Raw genomic sequence first — 17,150 nt, forward strand, 5'->3', positions numbered from 1 at the left:
CGGCACATAACCTTTTTCATTCTTACCCGTTTTGAGTAATGTTGAAAGGGAAGCACAAAACTGGCAACGTTTGGGAATTATGTAACAGAAAGACACTTTGCCCTTTCAGGCATCAGGAAAAGCTCCATTGTTTGCAGGAATAACACTGAATGGTGTGGAGAAAATGGCTGCTGGAACAGGCCCACGCTGGGCAATGAAGCAGGAACAAATGCACTGCCAAGCCGGATGAAAGCATCCCATTTTGTTTTCAGCTATTAACAGAACTTGCACATGTGTGTTTGCTAAAGGCGGAGTTTTAGTTTACTGTTTAGGATCAGGGAAAACCCTTAAGACGGTGTGACTATATTGGAGTCCTATGTTACTCAAAGTATATATAAAAGACATAAGTATATAAAAAAAAGTTAAAATCCTGGTTATCAGGCACCAATACGGACCGAGAAGTGCCTGATAACCAAATATCCACCGTAATCCAATGTCTGTATTCCGGGTAGCACAGAGCCAGAAAACAGCAGGGATGATGGAAAGCAAAGCCTACTAGCATTTTGCTCTATTTACAGGTGCTCCGCTATCCGCAGTCTCCTTATTCCAACCTCCACATATTACCACCCAGTATTTTATGAACTACCTCTATCACTGGCATTGACAGCTGCTGATGGATAATAGAGGTTTCCAGTTAAGGGGTTCCCGGATAACAGAGATTGAGCTCCAAAAAAAGCAAGACTTTTGTGGGTGGTCCATGGGAAAACAGGGTGAGAGAAGGATAAACAAGCATTGGCAATGCAAACAGTTTTGGCTTTTGTGTAGGCATGGGATATGTATGAAGGTTGGCGCATTAGAGTAAAATTATAACTCTTATCTATTTTCAAGTTTTTTGATTGCTTCTGTGTAGCAACCACACATGTATTAGAGAATTACTCATGCTGACAACCCCCTAAATAAAAAAAGTGGGATCAATTTGACTACATAACCGTCGCCAAGGAAAGCTTTTTTTGTTTGGTTGCAAACATTTTTTATTGGATATGTATTTGCCAGGCACTGACATAGTGGTATTTACTGGCCATCGATGGTAGCATCTGCAAAATGGTGCGAGTTCCTGGGCCTATAATAGCAGTGCTTGGCAAATGCCTAATACTTAAACACAAGCCGAAACTGTTGGCTTTGCCAATGCTTGCTTTAAAAAGGACTCCAGTAAAGGATATGCATAGTGCTTACACTGAGTGGCTTAAAGCAGACCTGGTTAAGACATTTTCATTAGACCAGTAGCACGTTTACAGCTCCAATTAAGTCATTAACTCTCATGAGAATGCTTTAAAAAACACTAGCAAACAATTTCAGTACAACGTTTGCTGGTAAGGCTTCATAAAGCTAGCTCAAAGAGATCCCCGGAGGGTGTGCTTTGGGTGGGGAGGAGAAGGAAGTGGATGGGAATGGCCATAGGGATTAGCATGGCCATGGGCAGTCGATGGTTGGGTAAATAACCAAATAACATCTATAAACTGTGTGTCCCTCCTCATAGGCCATTTCTCTCTAGCTGTACTCTAATCCAATAGTTTTGGCTTATAGGTGGCGCGTTAGCACCAAGTAATAGCCACAACTAAAAAGGTAATGAGTAAAAATAATCAAAATTACCACTACACTTAAGACACATATTGATATAGCCAATATTCCCAGCCATGTACGTACATGGAAATGTAATCGTACAGGGTTTAGATACCACTTATTTCTGTGGGGCTTGCCTTTGTGTAAGAGCTCCCAAGTTTTGCAATGAAGTCTACTAAGTCACATGTAGGGACTATGCGTTGCTGTTATTGCCTGTAGAATCCCCTTAGGCAAAGGTTTGGTAGTTGATCAGTAGAATGAGTTGGCCCTCTCCCAGTAGGCATCCTGAGTGTCAGTCTCTATTGATCGTTATAGCTATGATATTTAATCGTTGTGTGCTATAGCATCACGTCGTAGAGATGACATTGCAAAGAACCCTATTAAAAAGGCGATCAAATGTCGATCATCAGAAATACAATACTCTTGGACTAGTAAGCCATGAGAAATGATACACCTCACCCACAACTAGAGCTATATTAGAAATTAATGGTCATCATAATACTTCTCATATGGAGTGCAGTGCCACGAACATTACGCCCCTGGGAACTTCTGTGCCAAGAGACTATGACCATGATGACGGAGCCAGGAAAGGGGTGAGCATCATAAAATCAGTGTTGATGGAACATTGGCATGCAGAAATATAGCCCCAGAGCATTTTAATTTACTAGCACTCAAGAATACTGTGCACTAAAGTGCCTATTTGCTAATATCCCCAAAACGTCAAGCAGGTAGTGTCCAATGAAATGTCGATCAGCGATAGCGATATAAAATGTCCATCATGAACGGATTCTTGAAATGCCCATCAGATACGAGTGAATGAAATGCGATCGGTTACTGTCAAATGAAACACCCATGAGGTACAGTCCATGAAATACCCATTGGATTAGGTAGACGCTCATCAGCTACTGCCCCATGAAATGCCCATAAACTACCGAGGACCGAGCTACCTAGGATTCTGATTTCTACCCTCAATATCTCCTCCCTAATCCTATTATGGTCCTGCAACTCCTTAAAGCCATGCCACATGCTCGTTCCTCCCTCCACCCAGGGTCTATCATTACTCTCTGCCTTGGGCAATGCTTAACCTTTTGGCTCTCTATTAGCTGCATGCATCTTTCTGCTTCCCAGCCTCCTCCTGCTGTTTCTCTCCTGCCATTGCTTTATGTTCTTTTCCTGATATCCCCTGATATCCTCCTCCTGAAACCTCCTGATGCTCTCCTCCTGATATCCTTATTATGTCGCCTCGTGAGGTTCTCCTCCAGCCACCTCCAGAAACTCTCCTCCTGGCACCTCCTGATAATATCCTCCAGCCAGTTCCTGATGTTCTTCTCCTGTCACCTCTTGAGGTTCTCCTCCTACCAGCTGGACGTGTTCTGCTCCTGCCACCTTCTGACAATCTCCTCATGTCATCTCATGATATTCTCCTCCTGACACCTCCTGATAATATCCCCCAGCCAGTTCCTGATGTTCTTCTCCTGTCACCTCCTGATGTTCTCCTCCTACAAGCTGGTCATGTTCTGCTCCTGCCACCTTCTGACAATTTCCTCATGTCACCTCCTGATATTCTCCTCCTGACACCTCCTGATGCTCTCCTCCTGCCACCACCTGATATCCTCCTTTTGCCGCCTCATGAGGTTCTCCTCCAGCCACCTCCTGATAATATCCTCCAGCCAATTCCTGATGTTCTTCTCCTGTCACCTCCTGATGTTCTCCTCCTACCAGCTAGTCGTGTTCTGCTCCTGCCACCTTCTGACAATCTCCTCATGTCATCTCCTGATATTCTCCTTCTAACACCTTCTGATATTTCCTTTCCCGCTCATCTCCACTTGGCACCACTCTTTTATCTCCCTCTACCTCTCTGTGCAGGACTTACATACCTTGATGCTCCCTCACATTGGGCAGACCTTGTCGGAAAGGCTTGCCTGCAGCTGTGTGGGAAAAATGTCAGTTTGCGATTGGGCTGCTTGGATTGGTGTTAGTTCCTCAGGTGTGCCATAACTTTAGGTGGACTTTCCTGCTTGTTTGTGTATCAAGGTTCTAAAAGTCCAGTCTGCCACCTTAGAATTTAGGTATCACTATGGGTGTGCCAACAAATACGCTGGGGGCTCCAGAATTGTAGCTGTGGCTCACCTTGATCTGAGTGGAATTGAATACCTGTGGGGTCACTATTACAAGATCTGCAGTGCCCGTAGTATGCAACCTTTCTCCCCATGCCTTCTCATTTAAATGGGCAGTAGGATTTTTGTTATATGTGGCGGTCCCCTGCCCACTAGTGGGGACTAAGAGGGGTGATCAGGGGTTCTGAACCCCTTGTTCCCCTCCACTGGATGCCTGCAAAATAAGGCCGGGGACTTCATCACAATGCTGAGCTATGAAATCTTCACGGACACTGTTCTGTGAAATGCCATCAGATGCTGAGCAAAGAAATAAATGGCCATGAGCTACCGAGCCATCAAATGCCAAATAGATGCTAGGGTCACTACATGACCATCATACATTTTCTCGTGACGTTTCAATCAAATAATGAACATGAAAGCCCCATCAAATGGTGGCTGCTTTGAAAAAACGTTTCTGCAATCTTGTATATATATTCATGCAGATCTATTATCAGACCTAGAAACAACGCTGTGTGGATATATATTTAGACTTACCGGTGGGGAGCTATCAAGTACCAGCATATATTCCACCTAGCAGTTCTGAGGGACATCTGATAGACAATGAGCGTGAACCTCAAGTTATCTAAAGATGCTACACCAAACCCTGAGATGGAATACACCCTGTAGAGACAGTTACCCATCTACATATATATGTTGTGTGTTCCCCCCCAGGATTCATGTCCCGCTCCTTTGCTGTCCCCATGGACTACCGTTGCAGTAGGTGGAGAAAGAAGGTACGAGGAAGCTTAGACCATCTAGATGTGATATCATAGGTTATTTATAACGCGCTTAATACCCAGAGGTTTCTAAGCGCATACAAGGGGATCGAACCTGTGTTACTCCGTGTCGTCTTGCTTTCAAGGTGAGCACGTTGCCCCTGAGCTATCCTCCCGAAATAGGGACCTCTCTCACCTACCTCTGACTCACCTAAGACCGGAAAAGTACCTGACATCCTGCCTATAGACTCACCACCCTACAGAAGGCAGAGAACATGCTATCCCCTAAATCACTGTTATAGCATTAGATTATTCTTTCCATAATCCTCATCTGTGACATCCTAGCAGGATGATATAGCATTTAGAAAAAGGTTTAGTTACTAACTGCTTCCTGTGGAAGCCATGCACATCATGTTACCTTCCGCAGGAAAGATCTAGTGCGGTTTATTTAAATCAGAGACTAGTACCGGAATGTAGCATGGCTTCTTACCAAAATTCCAACACAGTGACTCGGAAAATCGGAAAGATTCAGAGGGGTTGGCAGTGAGTTTTCGATTTTAATACCCATCAGAGAGTGAGCGAGAACACGGCTATCAAATACTGTTTGTTATGAAATGCTCATACGCCCTCTTTATTCCCATCCCCAACACTAGGTGGTGTGCTTTGGAGGCCTTTCCTATAATGGATTTTGCTTCCGGCCACTGAGGCATCTTGCTGTAGTGATCCAGAATCTCTATGAGTGCTTTAAGAATTATCATCCAATCTGGGTCAGATTTTCAATTGGGCAACCAATAGGCTTCTTTTATTCTAAAAAGATTACATTTCCCAGAATGCCTTGTGCATAGCTTTATCGCCACCCTTGCAGGTTATGGGTGGGTGGAGGAAACAGAACACCTGTGACTGGCAGGTTGATGAATGTGATCATTAGTTTTGAAATCCCTGGTCTGAGCCAGTCAGACATTGATGATTGATCTAGCACTTCTCTTATGACTGGCCCTCTTTTCCCTGGTTGCTGGTTCCTGATATTCCTGAATTGTGAATTTGCGGTCTTATGCAGTATTTATATTTTACTTGGACTTACGCTGCTTGGTGCCCTCCTGACCCTGAACCAGTGCTTTGGCAGTGCATCCTTGATTATGAGCTAACACAGATTTGCCAGGCACTCTATCTTTTTGATCTAGTACTGATGTTTCTTGGGTTTCCTTTGCTTGGAGAATATTCCTATTTCTAGTCCCAGTTCCTTTTCTTCCCATGGTGGACTATGGGGAAGAGGGTGGAGATACTTGCCCAACTTTACCTATCTTCTACACGTAGGACTTAATTTCAAAATACAGCTTGGCAGACAAATGATAGCTGGACGACGATGGAGGTTCCTCCTGATAAAATTAGATGGATATGGAATGCTTTCTAGTATTTGGTTTCTGCTGGTATAATGCCAGCAAGCTCATGAGAGTTTCTGGCTTTATCAAGTCCGTAATGAAACATGTTTTGGAAAGAAAGCATTTAAGAAAAGAAAAGAAAAAGTTACCTGCATGACGAAGACATAGTTGCAATCCCATGGTCATTTATCTGGAAATACTGTATAGCGATGCGGTCTGCAGTCAGGAGCTCCATCCCATCCTTCCACCAAGAGATATGCTCCACACGGTTTAGGTCAGGCGTTTCAATGGAGCAATTGAACTTGACATCTCCGTGCTCAGACAGTGCAATGGTGCCCACCGTAGGATTGAAGGCGAGTGGGCGCGGAGGCTTTGCTGGTGGACTATTTTCATGAGTGTCGTTCGCCAGACGATGGATGGAACGAAGCCTTCGGTGCTGATAGGGCGAGGTCTCTGTATGGTGTCTTCCTTGCAGCCTTGGGAGGGACTGTAGGTCTGATAATGGATGCAGGATTTCCAGGGTTCCAGAAGAGGTATTAGCTGCAATGATAAAGGGTAAGGAGCTTTCAGCTTTTCAACATTATGTCCAAGTTTATGTTCAGTGAAATAAATATAGGGCAATATCAAGACAGAAAAAACACAACTTATTGTTCTAATTATGTCCTTGTCTTATACACTTCAAACCAGTAGATGACCATAAATAAAATTCAACCAGCAATTTCACAATTTCTGCACGACGTAGGTCACGGAATGGAGAAATGCAAAAAAGAAAAATAAGCTGTCCAACAAAAAAACGAGTACATCATACTCAACTACAGCCCTTCAACTTGCAACCCAAAAATGTGGCCTCAAACTCTTGACCCCCCCAACCATACCCCTGTAAAAAAAAGTCAGCAACCTGGGAATCATTATCGACTCTGACCTCACACTCGACCCACATATCATTTCAGGAGTCAAAAACGACTTCTCCAAAATGCAGGGTGCATGCCCTCAAGTTGCAAGCTCCTAGCCAGCCATATAAATGTCACTTGCCACCTCAATTATATACATACAGACAGCAGGTTATTTCTTACTCGCCAAGAGTAAAATATCATTAACCAATGGCTAGTGTTGTGTGCGTTTTTACACCCTGCCATAAGGTCACTATGTCAGATCGTCCACTTTTTCACAACGAGCCACAAAATAACTACCAGCAATGCTTTAATCTCATCCCTTATCAACAGCTACAACAGAATCTTCTCAGTCTTCCCAAAGCCCAAATCCACAGACTGCAGCTTTTGCAAAACCTTTGGACTATGATGCAAAGATCATAGCTTGCCAGCAATCAGATCCCTCCATTAGTTCCCCATCTCTGAGAGAAATTATTTCAAAGCCTTATGTATCATTCACTGTGCATACGGTGGCATAGGGTCAAGGTTCATTAAAAATAAATTGACAAACATGGGCCGAACAGAACACAGATATCTATCTGCCCGCAAAAGACTACAGGTTCTTCCCAAATTCTGTATTAGATGGAATGGTAGTCAAGTCTCGGTACAAGCCAGCAACCTAGGGAACCCTTCCACCACACATCCTCCATCTGGACAACCTCTGGGCTTTCAGGAAGGTTTTAAAAACCTGAATATTCCGATCAGTTGACTGGCATCTTTCGATCAATATTTTGCTCTCCCTTAGCGCCACGATATCCTATGGTCAATGCTGTGATTTACAAATCTCTTACTAAATAAATGAATACAATACATCCCAAGACCGTCTTGCACCTCTTGTTCACATTTCGCTTTTCCACCTACTCAGAAAATATATGAATCTCTTTCACTGTTTTTTTGTGTTCACATTTCTTTATTCATTTTGACATACACTGTGGGCCCCATTACGAGTCCGGCGGTAACCCGCTGGTGAACTACCGGGTTGCCCCTGGACTTGAAACAATGTTTCCGCCGCCTGAGATACCGATGCTACCGGGACATTATAAGTCCCGGCGGCCCAGAATATAAGGTGGCAGAACGTGTAAGTCCCCATTCCCATTGGACTCCATGGGAGTGGGGACACGGAAGCACTGGCACCGTTAGCAACTGTGCCGGTGCTTCCGTGACAATTCTGCCTACTGGGCCCAGAACGGCCCAACGGCCCAGAATGGCAGAGTTGTATTTATTTATTTATTTCTATTGCGCCGGAACCCACAGGCATCAGGGTGCAGAGTGTAAGAGGAGAAGGGGGAAGAAGCAGGGTCTGAATCAAAAAGAGTCTAATTGTACTGTGGCCGTCTGGAAAGGGTGCCGGTACGGTGCATCCAGCATCCTTATTTCCAGACCACCCCACCTGTAATGAGGTCCTGTACAGTGTTTGTTTCAATTTACACTGGTATAAGAACACAACATGGGCTACATCCATGAACAGGTATCAAATAACGTATCCACGACCTCGGTAGCGCTCATGTCACGTGGATGTCTACTTTACTGTAAAATGTAGCTCTATATAACCCTAACAGCAACCAAGAAAGAAAAAAAAAAGAAACACAGTCCGTCTACACACATTATCTCATAATCGTTTTCTATCAAAGCTATATTGGGTAGGGGATGAGGAGGTGCAGGATCAAGCTGGGGTCCATCCAGGGATGCCCGATGTGGTCCTCAGAGTAATAAGTGTTGGGTTGTATCCTATATGGTATTGGAGGGTCTTCTTTGTGCGGCTTCTCACCTGCTGCTCGTGTTAACTTTATGAGCACCTCTTCCCATTGCATCAGCTCTTTTACTGTTAATAATATATTTCTCACAGGAAGTGTGTCTATTGGACGCTACCAAAGGCAATCTTTTACCAGAAGCACTTCTTTCAAGGAGCAGTTGATACCAATATGCCATTGTACACAGGGTTAGGGCATCCCCCGCCATGAGCTCCGACAGTTTACAGACCACTCGGCTGAGGGAGTAATTGAATAATCTTTCCTATTTTTGTAGAATGTGGGTGCCACATCAGCACTGGAGCCATTAATCGCTAAAACGTATCGAATTTGGCTTGTATTATGCAGGGGTTGGATTGCCCAGCACAAGCAGGTACAGGTTAGAACATATGCAAAACAGAACATATTGTATAGATATCGCGAGACCCCGTCTCGCGAGATCTCGGTCGCGAGTAGCGGAAGCGGATCCCCGAAGCTTCCAGCGCGGCATACGATGGGAGCAGAGGCACGGAGCAAGACCCGCTCCCGTGTGCTCCTCCCCTGGACTGGCGATTGGGCCCTCACAAGAACTAAATGGACATTTCTCCACCTGAACACCATCAGGGCCTGTTGCCCTATGTTGCCACAAAGTTACTTATGAATATTTACCAATGATGTATTAACCCAATAAAGAAACCTTCACTGCAGCCACGCGGCCTCCGGATCATTCATTTCAGTGATTATACAACATAATTGGTGACGAGGATCACCACTGAATCCAACGCAGCAACATGCAAGGAGCCACTCCACCACTGCCCTTCCTGCAAACTCCAGGTAGGCCAACCATTCCGTGGCCGCAATGGAAACCCTTGTTCACTACATACGTGGAGGCTATGGGCGGTGCAGGCTACTCGGCGGCAAGAAGGAGGGCAATGTTACTAAATGCCATGGGCGTCGAAGGACAAAGGGTGTTCGGAAGTCTCACCCCGGAGCCAGTGGTCGATGACAACGATGATGTATTCAAGGAAGCCGTAAGAAGAATTGTCAACAGGTTCACCAGCAAAGAAAATACCGTCCTACACAGGATACGGTTTTATAGCCACAAGCAGGAAGCGTCAGAACCTGTGGATGACTACGTTACCAAATTGCGTGAGTTAGCGGCGCTATGCAACTTTGGAAACAATGCGGAGGGCCTCATATGTCACATGCGGATGGTCCATACCATCAGCAGGAAGGTGCAGGACAAATTAATTTTTGAAAAAGAACTACTGCTGGAAAAAGCAATTGAAATAGCAAGAGCGGTTGAAGAGACGGCAGGTAGAAGAAAAGAATTCACAAACAACCACAGCCCAACCGAAGTGCAAGCAGTGGCCTTCCACCCAAAGAAGGAGAGGCCAGTCCCTGATGCCAGAGAAGGTAAATGGGGAGGAAAGATTTGTTAAAGTGCCACAGGTGCACCAGTACGAAGCATCTAGCGTTCGATAAAGAGTGCCCGGCGAGAGACAAAGAGTGCTCAGTATGTAAGAAGATTGGCCCCTTCTCAATTGTATGCCGGTAGCACAACAGAAAAGTCTCCTACGTCAACGCCGATGGTAATGCAGAGAGGGAATCGTCCTCCGAAGACGAATGGAGACCTACCGTCATAATGGTGAACAGTCCATGGGCCAGCAGAGAACAGCCTCATTGCGCAATCAAAATCAATGGCCGAGAAACAAGAGTCATGGCCGACTCCGGCTCTGACCTCACCATAATACTCCTGCGCACATACAAAGAGATGATGGGAACAGAGACAGTCCAAGTGCTCAGCACGCGACACAGGCCTACAGTGTTCGGTGGTGCGTCAGTAGTCTTGCTGGGTTGCATCAAAGGGAGAGTGGAGTTTAAAGGAAGAAAAAAAAACGACCACCAAAGTATGCTTCAGTCAGGAAGTTCCAGCAGTACTAAGGTGGGACGACCAGGCAAAGCTGAAGATCAAGTTAGACCCCAGCACAGAGGACCAAGTACTGTCTGTCAGTTTGAGAGGGGCGCCAGTAGCAAAAAGAGACTATCCCAAACTATTTTCTGAAGAACCAGGACACATTAAGGGCTTTGTCCATAAGATTGTACTCAAGACCAACGCTGTTCCAGTCAAACACAGAGTAAGACCAGTACCGGCAACTGCAAGAGACACGCTCAGAAACCAATTGGACGGAATGAAGATAGATGGCACCATTGAGGAAATCGAAGCATCCAAATGGCTGAGCCCGGTAGTACTCATTTAGAAACAAAATTCACAAGAACTAAGAGTGTGCATTGATCTCCGCAGCCTAAACTTGGAAGTCATTGCGGACAGCTACCCTCTGCCGATTATCAACAAACTAATCCTCATGATGAAGGAGGCCAGAGTGTTCTCGAAATTAGACATGAGAAATGCGTATCATCAAATACAATTACACAAAGAGTCCAAGCCACTCACCGCGTTCATCACTCCGTTTGGTACTTATCAATTCACAAAAATGCCTTTTGTCCTATCGTCCCCAGCATCAGCATTTCAACGCATGATGGACGCCCTGTTACGAAACGTCCGAAACGTGTCCTATTTTCAGGACGACATCCTAGTATACGCAAAGGACGAGCAGACACATGATGCCACGTTGAAAATAGTTCTCACCAAGCTTCAAGAAGCGGGGGTAAGATTGAGGTATGAGAAATGCGTATTCAGGGCAAAAGAAGTTGAATATTTGGGGTACAAGATATTGGAGCAAGGCATAAGTCCCAAACAAAACCTACTACAGGCTAAAATCAAAGCTCCCGAGCCCACCAACAAAGATGAAGTGAGGTCATTCCTCGGGCTGGCAGAATATTATGCGAAATTCATCCCCAAATTCTCTGAAACCTCTGCGCCGCTCCGCGAGCTTCTCAAAAAGGGGTCAGAGTACACATGGCAAGAAGCCCAAAAGAAGCCGGTAGAAAGCATCAAATGCGACATAGTGGAAGCGCCGTGCTTGCAACCGTTTAAACTAGAGTGGAACATCGTCATCACCACGGACGCCAGTGCATACGGTTTAGGAGCTGTCCTCACCCAGAAAAAGGGTGACACAGAACATGTGGTGGCATTTGCCTCCAAAGCCCTATCGTCAACTGAACAAAACTACTCCACCATCGAGAAGGAGATGCTGGCGTGTGCGTGGGCAGTGGAACATTTCAGGACATACGTGTGGGGCACCAGGTTCAAGTTAGTCACTGACCACAAGCCCCTCATCCACATGCTGAGTCCAGGGGGCACCAAAGTGTCAACACCCAGATTGGCACGCATAGCAGCCAAACTGCAAGAATACACCTTAGAAGTACAACACACCTCGGGGTGGAAAAATGTGCAGGCGGACTGTATGTCAAGATTACCAGAAGGCAAGGAAAGTGCCACCACCTTCTTGCAGGAAGAATGCATAGTAGTATCCATCACAGATCTCAAAGCCCCCGAATACCTTGAACTAAGTGAGAGACACTGGATGGACGAAGACGGAAAGGACCCCACCATGGCAAGAATTAGAGAGTGGGTCAAGAACGGATGGCCCGATGAGAGGGCAGTGCCAGAAGGAATGAGACCATATTGGAAAGTAGCAGACGAAATCTCAGATACCGACGGCATAATTATGAAAACCGACCAAGTGATTCCACCCACAGGCATGAGGAAAACCATCCTTTGCAGAGCCCATGCAGGCCACTTGGGGAACACCATGACTCGCCGCAGAGTGACAGAAACCTACTGGTGGCCGTCCATGGCTCAGGAGATCCGCACCATGATCGAGAAATGCCACGAATGTCTCAACAGTGACAAGCGACTGAAGATCAGACAGGCACCCATGATTCCCACAGAAACGCCAGAAGCAGTATGGTCAAAGGTGGGACTAGACTTTATAGGACCGTTGGAGGCCATGGTGCCCGAGCATCGCTATGGCATAGTGCTGGTAGATTACTTATCAAAGTGGGTTGAGGCCGAGTTCATCCCCAACATCACGACCGCCACCGTAATTGAAGTACTCACTGCCATCTTTTAGAGGGAAGGACTCCCCAATGAGTTAGTGACTGACAATGGGGTGCAACTCATATCCAGAGATATGGAACTGTTCTTGAAGAAGCACAATATACATCAGAAGAAAGCGGCGTTGTATCATCCCCAAGCCAATGGGCTTGTGGAGAGGGCCAACAGGTTCATAAAGGAAGCCATTCAACTAGCGACCGCATCTGGAATGAATCCCCTCAAAACGACCAAAGAGGTCATTGCAGCCCACAGACTGACTCCAAATGGTATCACCCAAATCTCTCTGTTTCACATGTTGAGAGGAAGGAGAGCAGCCTCCACCCTGGTGCCACCATGGTTGGCCTGAGTATGAGAAGACGTGGAGGTATACATATCGGAAGTGGTGTGGAGAATAGAGAACATCAAAGCATGCATGAAAAGTTGGAGCGACAGAAGAAGAACAAAACAGAGGTCCAATGTAACCGAAGGAGACTGGATTAAAATACGCTTGCTGACCAAGGACCACGTCACGGGTTCGAGGTTCAGCAGACTGGTGAAAGTAATCCACAGAGGAACGAACCACGTCCGCAACGAAGACGGACACACTTGGAACATGGAGAGAGTTGCCATGTTTCAAAAAAAGCAAGAGAGAGAACAGACCCATAGAAGACCCGAGACCGAGGAAACAAAGGATAAAGAGAGAGAAGAAGAACGAGAGCTGGAGACAGACATAAGAGAAGCCAAAGGGAATGAGAGTGAAGCAGATGCACATGCAGGAGAACAAGAAGATGACCAGAAGCAGGATGCCCATGGAGAAAGAGGTGATCGACCACGAAGGGAACCCAGAAGACTGGTGAGATAGAATGACTAAGTTCTGCAGTAATATGTTTTGCATTATCAGAGGGAGGTGTGTAGAGATATCGCGAGACCCCGTCTCGTGAGATCTTGGCCACGAGAAGCGGAAGCGGATCCCCGAAGCTTCCCGCGTGGCATACGATGGGTGCAGAGGCACGGAGCAAGACCAGCTCCCGTGTGCTCCTCCCCTGGACTGGCGATCGGGCCCTAACAAGGACTAAATGGACATTTCTCCACCGGAACACCATCAGGGCCTGTTGCCCTATGTTGCCACAGAGTTACTTATGAATATTTACCAATGATGTATTAACCCAATAAAGAAACCTTCACTGCAGCCACGCGGTCTCCTGATCATTCATTTCAGTGATTATACAACACATATTTAAACAAATCACAAGAAAAAGGCAATGGTCCACTTGATTACAGATTTTACCACACGCAGGCCACTGGTTTGTATTGAACGTCCGGATATGCAGCTTTACCATGAGCCCCTTGCCAACAGATTGCACCTCATACACAAGTGCATTTTATTACTGCTGCATCCGGCTAAGGTTTTCACTAGGTATTGACTAGTAAAGGGTACTAGCTCAGGGCATTTTGACACCATCAAAGCTCCAACCGTCCAAATCCAGTAATATGTTTATAGAAGACAAAGCGCTGAGTTTCGTAAAATATTCCCTTGGACACTTGCTATATTGTACTGATTTTTTTGAGGGATGAACCATTTGAAGTGGCTTTGTTGGCAAGATGTACTGTTTGGTGGATATAGTGGATACTGTGAATGTTCGCTGGGGACCTTTGACACTAAACAAAGGGACAGGTAGACCCACACGACAGGCTATGTGTCTCCACAGGCTATATGTCTCCCTCTGCGCAAGTTTGCAGTTTCTTGCCTGGGGCAGCATGTGCCATGGGAAGCTAAACATTTTTGAAAATGAAGAGTCGGGCGACACAAATTGGTCTTGCAACGGTTTCTTCACCCGCAAAGCATTTGGAGGAAAACTGATACTTCAAATGCGGCCATTTTGAATTACAAACACTCCTAGAAGCTACTCAAATATACTGACAAAAACAATGCACACCTACCAATATTCCCTCAATCCAGTCAAACAGGCTGTGCGGAACAGGGAGGCATTCGTTTCCGGCCCACAGGACTAATAGGAGGGCCGAAAGCAGGGTGAACGATGACATGGCGAACTTTGCATCGGCTGGTTAGGCTGGCGGTTGACATCCAGCATTGCCCTCAATCATGCTGCAGAGGCCCAACTTTACGTCTACAATGACTACAACCACGCGTCCGACAGAACCTGAGCACTACTGCTTCCCAAGGGATGCCATGATTCACTGCGTGATTCAGTGTTAGGCACGGGAACGCATGTGGACCCTTGTTGCCCCTACCTAACACTGCATCATGCAGTGAATCTGCTTGGATCGCCATCAGTATCCTGATGTGGCCAGAGATGCTTTAGGATTAAGATTGCACAGAGCAGGGCAACACATAAAGCAGATTTTCCACTATGGCGTGGTGAATCAAATTCAAAATGGTGCTGATGAGGCAAACACTGTGGAAACCGGATCTCTGCAGATTTGACCACATCCACACTATATGGCACCCGCAAACAAAACGAGCGTATCAAGAGTGGTGTGGAAATCATCCTCACAGTTGAGAGCTGTGTCCGTAAAATCTCCCTGCCAGTCGTCCTGCTATCATACATCTCTGGTTCGCTTACTTAGCACCAATGTGGGAGCCAGGATCACCCGGTTGCCATCTTTAACAGTGCAGTAGCCCCAGCTCAGGAAAAGACAGGTACAAAAGGCTGGAGTATGCGGATCACTCCCAGATGATCCCAAGAGGGATCCAACCAGCAACAGCTGTGTAGGCATCTCCATGTGGCTGTAAGCAGGCCTCAAGCGCTTCCATGATGGCCAGGTGCACAGCAGTGCTTTAAAGCAGTGCTGGCACTCAATCCAGCATGCCCAAACACCCACCTAGCCGGTCTGCTTATAGAGCCTGGCAGATTCTAGTGAGCAGAGTGAGTAGGGCTCATCGCTCTACTCACTTCTCTGCCCTGCCAGAGCCCAGCACAGCCAATGACCTGCCATCTGATCAGGCATGAGGCTCCTGGGAACGCATTGTGAGGACAGTCAATGTCTCGCATTGCTTCCTCTCTCCTTACACTAACACATGTCTATGCCTAAACTCTGCCAATTTTCAATGGTAGGAAACAAAAGCATGGCTTTCACCCTGTTGCAGACCAGACTGGGACTAGGCTACCTCAAGGGAGGGACCAGGCCCCCTCAATTGGAGGTTACACTGATCGCTTTCCCATTGAAATTGCAAATGAAATATGTAATAAATTTGACCGGCAACACTGAAGGAGCAACCGCTCCAGCACTCCGTATAGAAGGACCCCCAGGACCAGCACTGTCAACATACAGGACCCGCCTGAACCATCACCAAGACCCCACCCGGGGCAAGATCTAACCATACCGATAGCCTTGATAAAGACCCACAAGGTCGAAACACGTGTCGGCTGACCAGCCCTAGGACCATGAGTCCATACCGAAAAGAAAAATAAATCTGCACTTCTTATAAACCGCAAAGAGTGTGGAAAATCTAATTTTTCCAAAAATCAAAAATGCAAGGTAGCCAGGAACACCCTTTTCCGAAATATGTAATCAGGGTATAGAAAATCATGGCAATTATTTCACTGGAAGCCTAAGCAACACCTACCTACAGTATTACATACACAGTGGCTTTGTGAGGCTTGTTATAGTCTGATGTGAATGATTAGCGGATCTAATGAAGCAGTCGTCATTTTATTACAGGCTCGCGTTGCTGCTTGTGCAGGACACTAGATGATTTGGTTTTTACTTCTCTCCGTATTCACTGGCATTTTGATGCCAAATTGAGGGTTTACTCAATTATTGCCAACTTTCAAATATGAATTTCTGTGCTCCCATTGTTAAGGACTGTAGAGTACATAATTGGCACTGTAGCAGCCTCGTGGCACTAGCTAACTCACGCAACTTGGCTGCTATTGACAAGAATCAAACGTACTGGGGGAAGAAAGAGGTTTTGAAAGCCCTTCTAGAGTGCAAATGGTCTTTGCTGCATTGGATGGAAAAAGGCAGCGAATTCCACAGAGATAGTGGCTGTTTTTTTTTATATGATATGATATGGCATTTATAACGTGCCTATACACAGTGCTTCAAGGCGCGACGAGGCAAGGGAGGGGGAACAGAGGGAGGACAGAGACGATCTTACTAGTCCAAGTGACATTGAGATCGCGCAAGTGCAGGGGAGACGGGAGGGGAAAAGTGCCAGGGGAAAGGGGCTGGGGGTAGTGCTGTACATGGGATTAAAACAATAACAAGATGTGCAGCCAGCAGTTTGCAAGTGCAAGGCTAAGTGCAGACAGAGGGTGTCCAAAAGTGCAAGTAGGGGGACTGTAGAGTTACAGATGCGGCCCCAAGTGCAAAGGTTGCCGGGAGGCAGTGCGGGTGCGCAACCGGTCGGGCAGGACCCTTGTCCCGAATCAGAGGGTAGCCAGGTGACCAGTGCAGTATCAGACAGGAAATCAGCAGGGGAGAGGAAGAGAGAAGGCAGAAGCAAAGAGGATGGTCTTGAGGTGCTTCCGGCTCCGGAGATGGTTCTTCTAAAGATTCAGAGAGGCAGGGAGGCTGTTCCAGAGGGAGACCCCAGCCAAAGAAAGAGATCTGCCACCAATTCGTTGCTTGGAGAAGCAACTGACCCTGGGGGAGTTGGTAGGTGGAGGAGAGAAGAGC

General features: G+C 46.4%; 1 protein-coding gene across 3 annotated transcripts in view; it reads right to left on the reverse strand.

Moving 5' to 3' along the window:
• The window catches only part of MERTK (MER proto-oncogene, tyrosine kinase), a 538,988-nt gene that overhangs the window by 460,289 nt on the left and 61,549 nt on the right, over positions 1 to 17,150 (reverse strand). For all 3 annotated transcript variants that reach the window (XM_069607839.1, XM_069607838.1, XM_069607837.1), the window contains exon 2: positions 6,000 to 6,390. In XM_069607839.1, coding sequence (XP_069463940.1) covers positions 6,000 to 6,390 — 391 coding nt within the window. The remainder of the gene's footprint in view (positions 1 to 5,999; positions 6,391 to 17,150) is intronic.

This window comes from Ambystoma mexicanum, chromosome 4q, assembly GCF_040938575.1.
Source record: "Ambystoma mexicanum isolate Mex_15411 chromosome 4q, UKY_AmexF1_1, whole genome shotgun sequence".
Lineage (NCBI taxonomy): Eukaryota > Metazoa > Chordata > Amphibia > Caudata > Ambystomatidae > Ambystoma > Ambystoma mexicanum.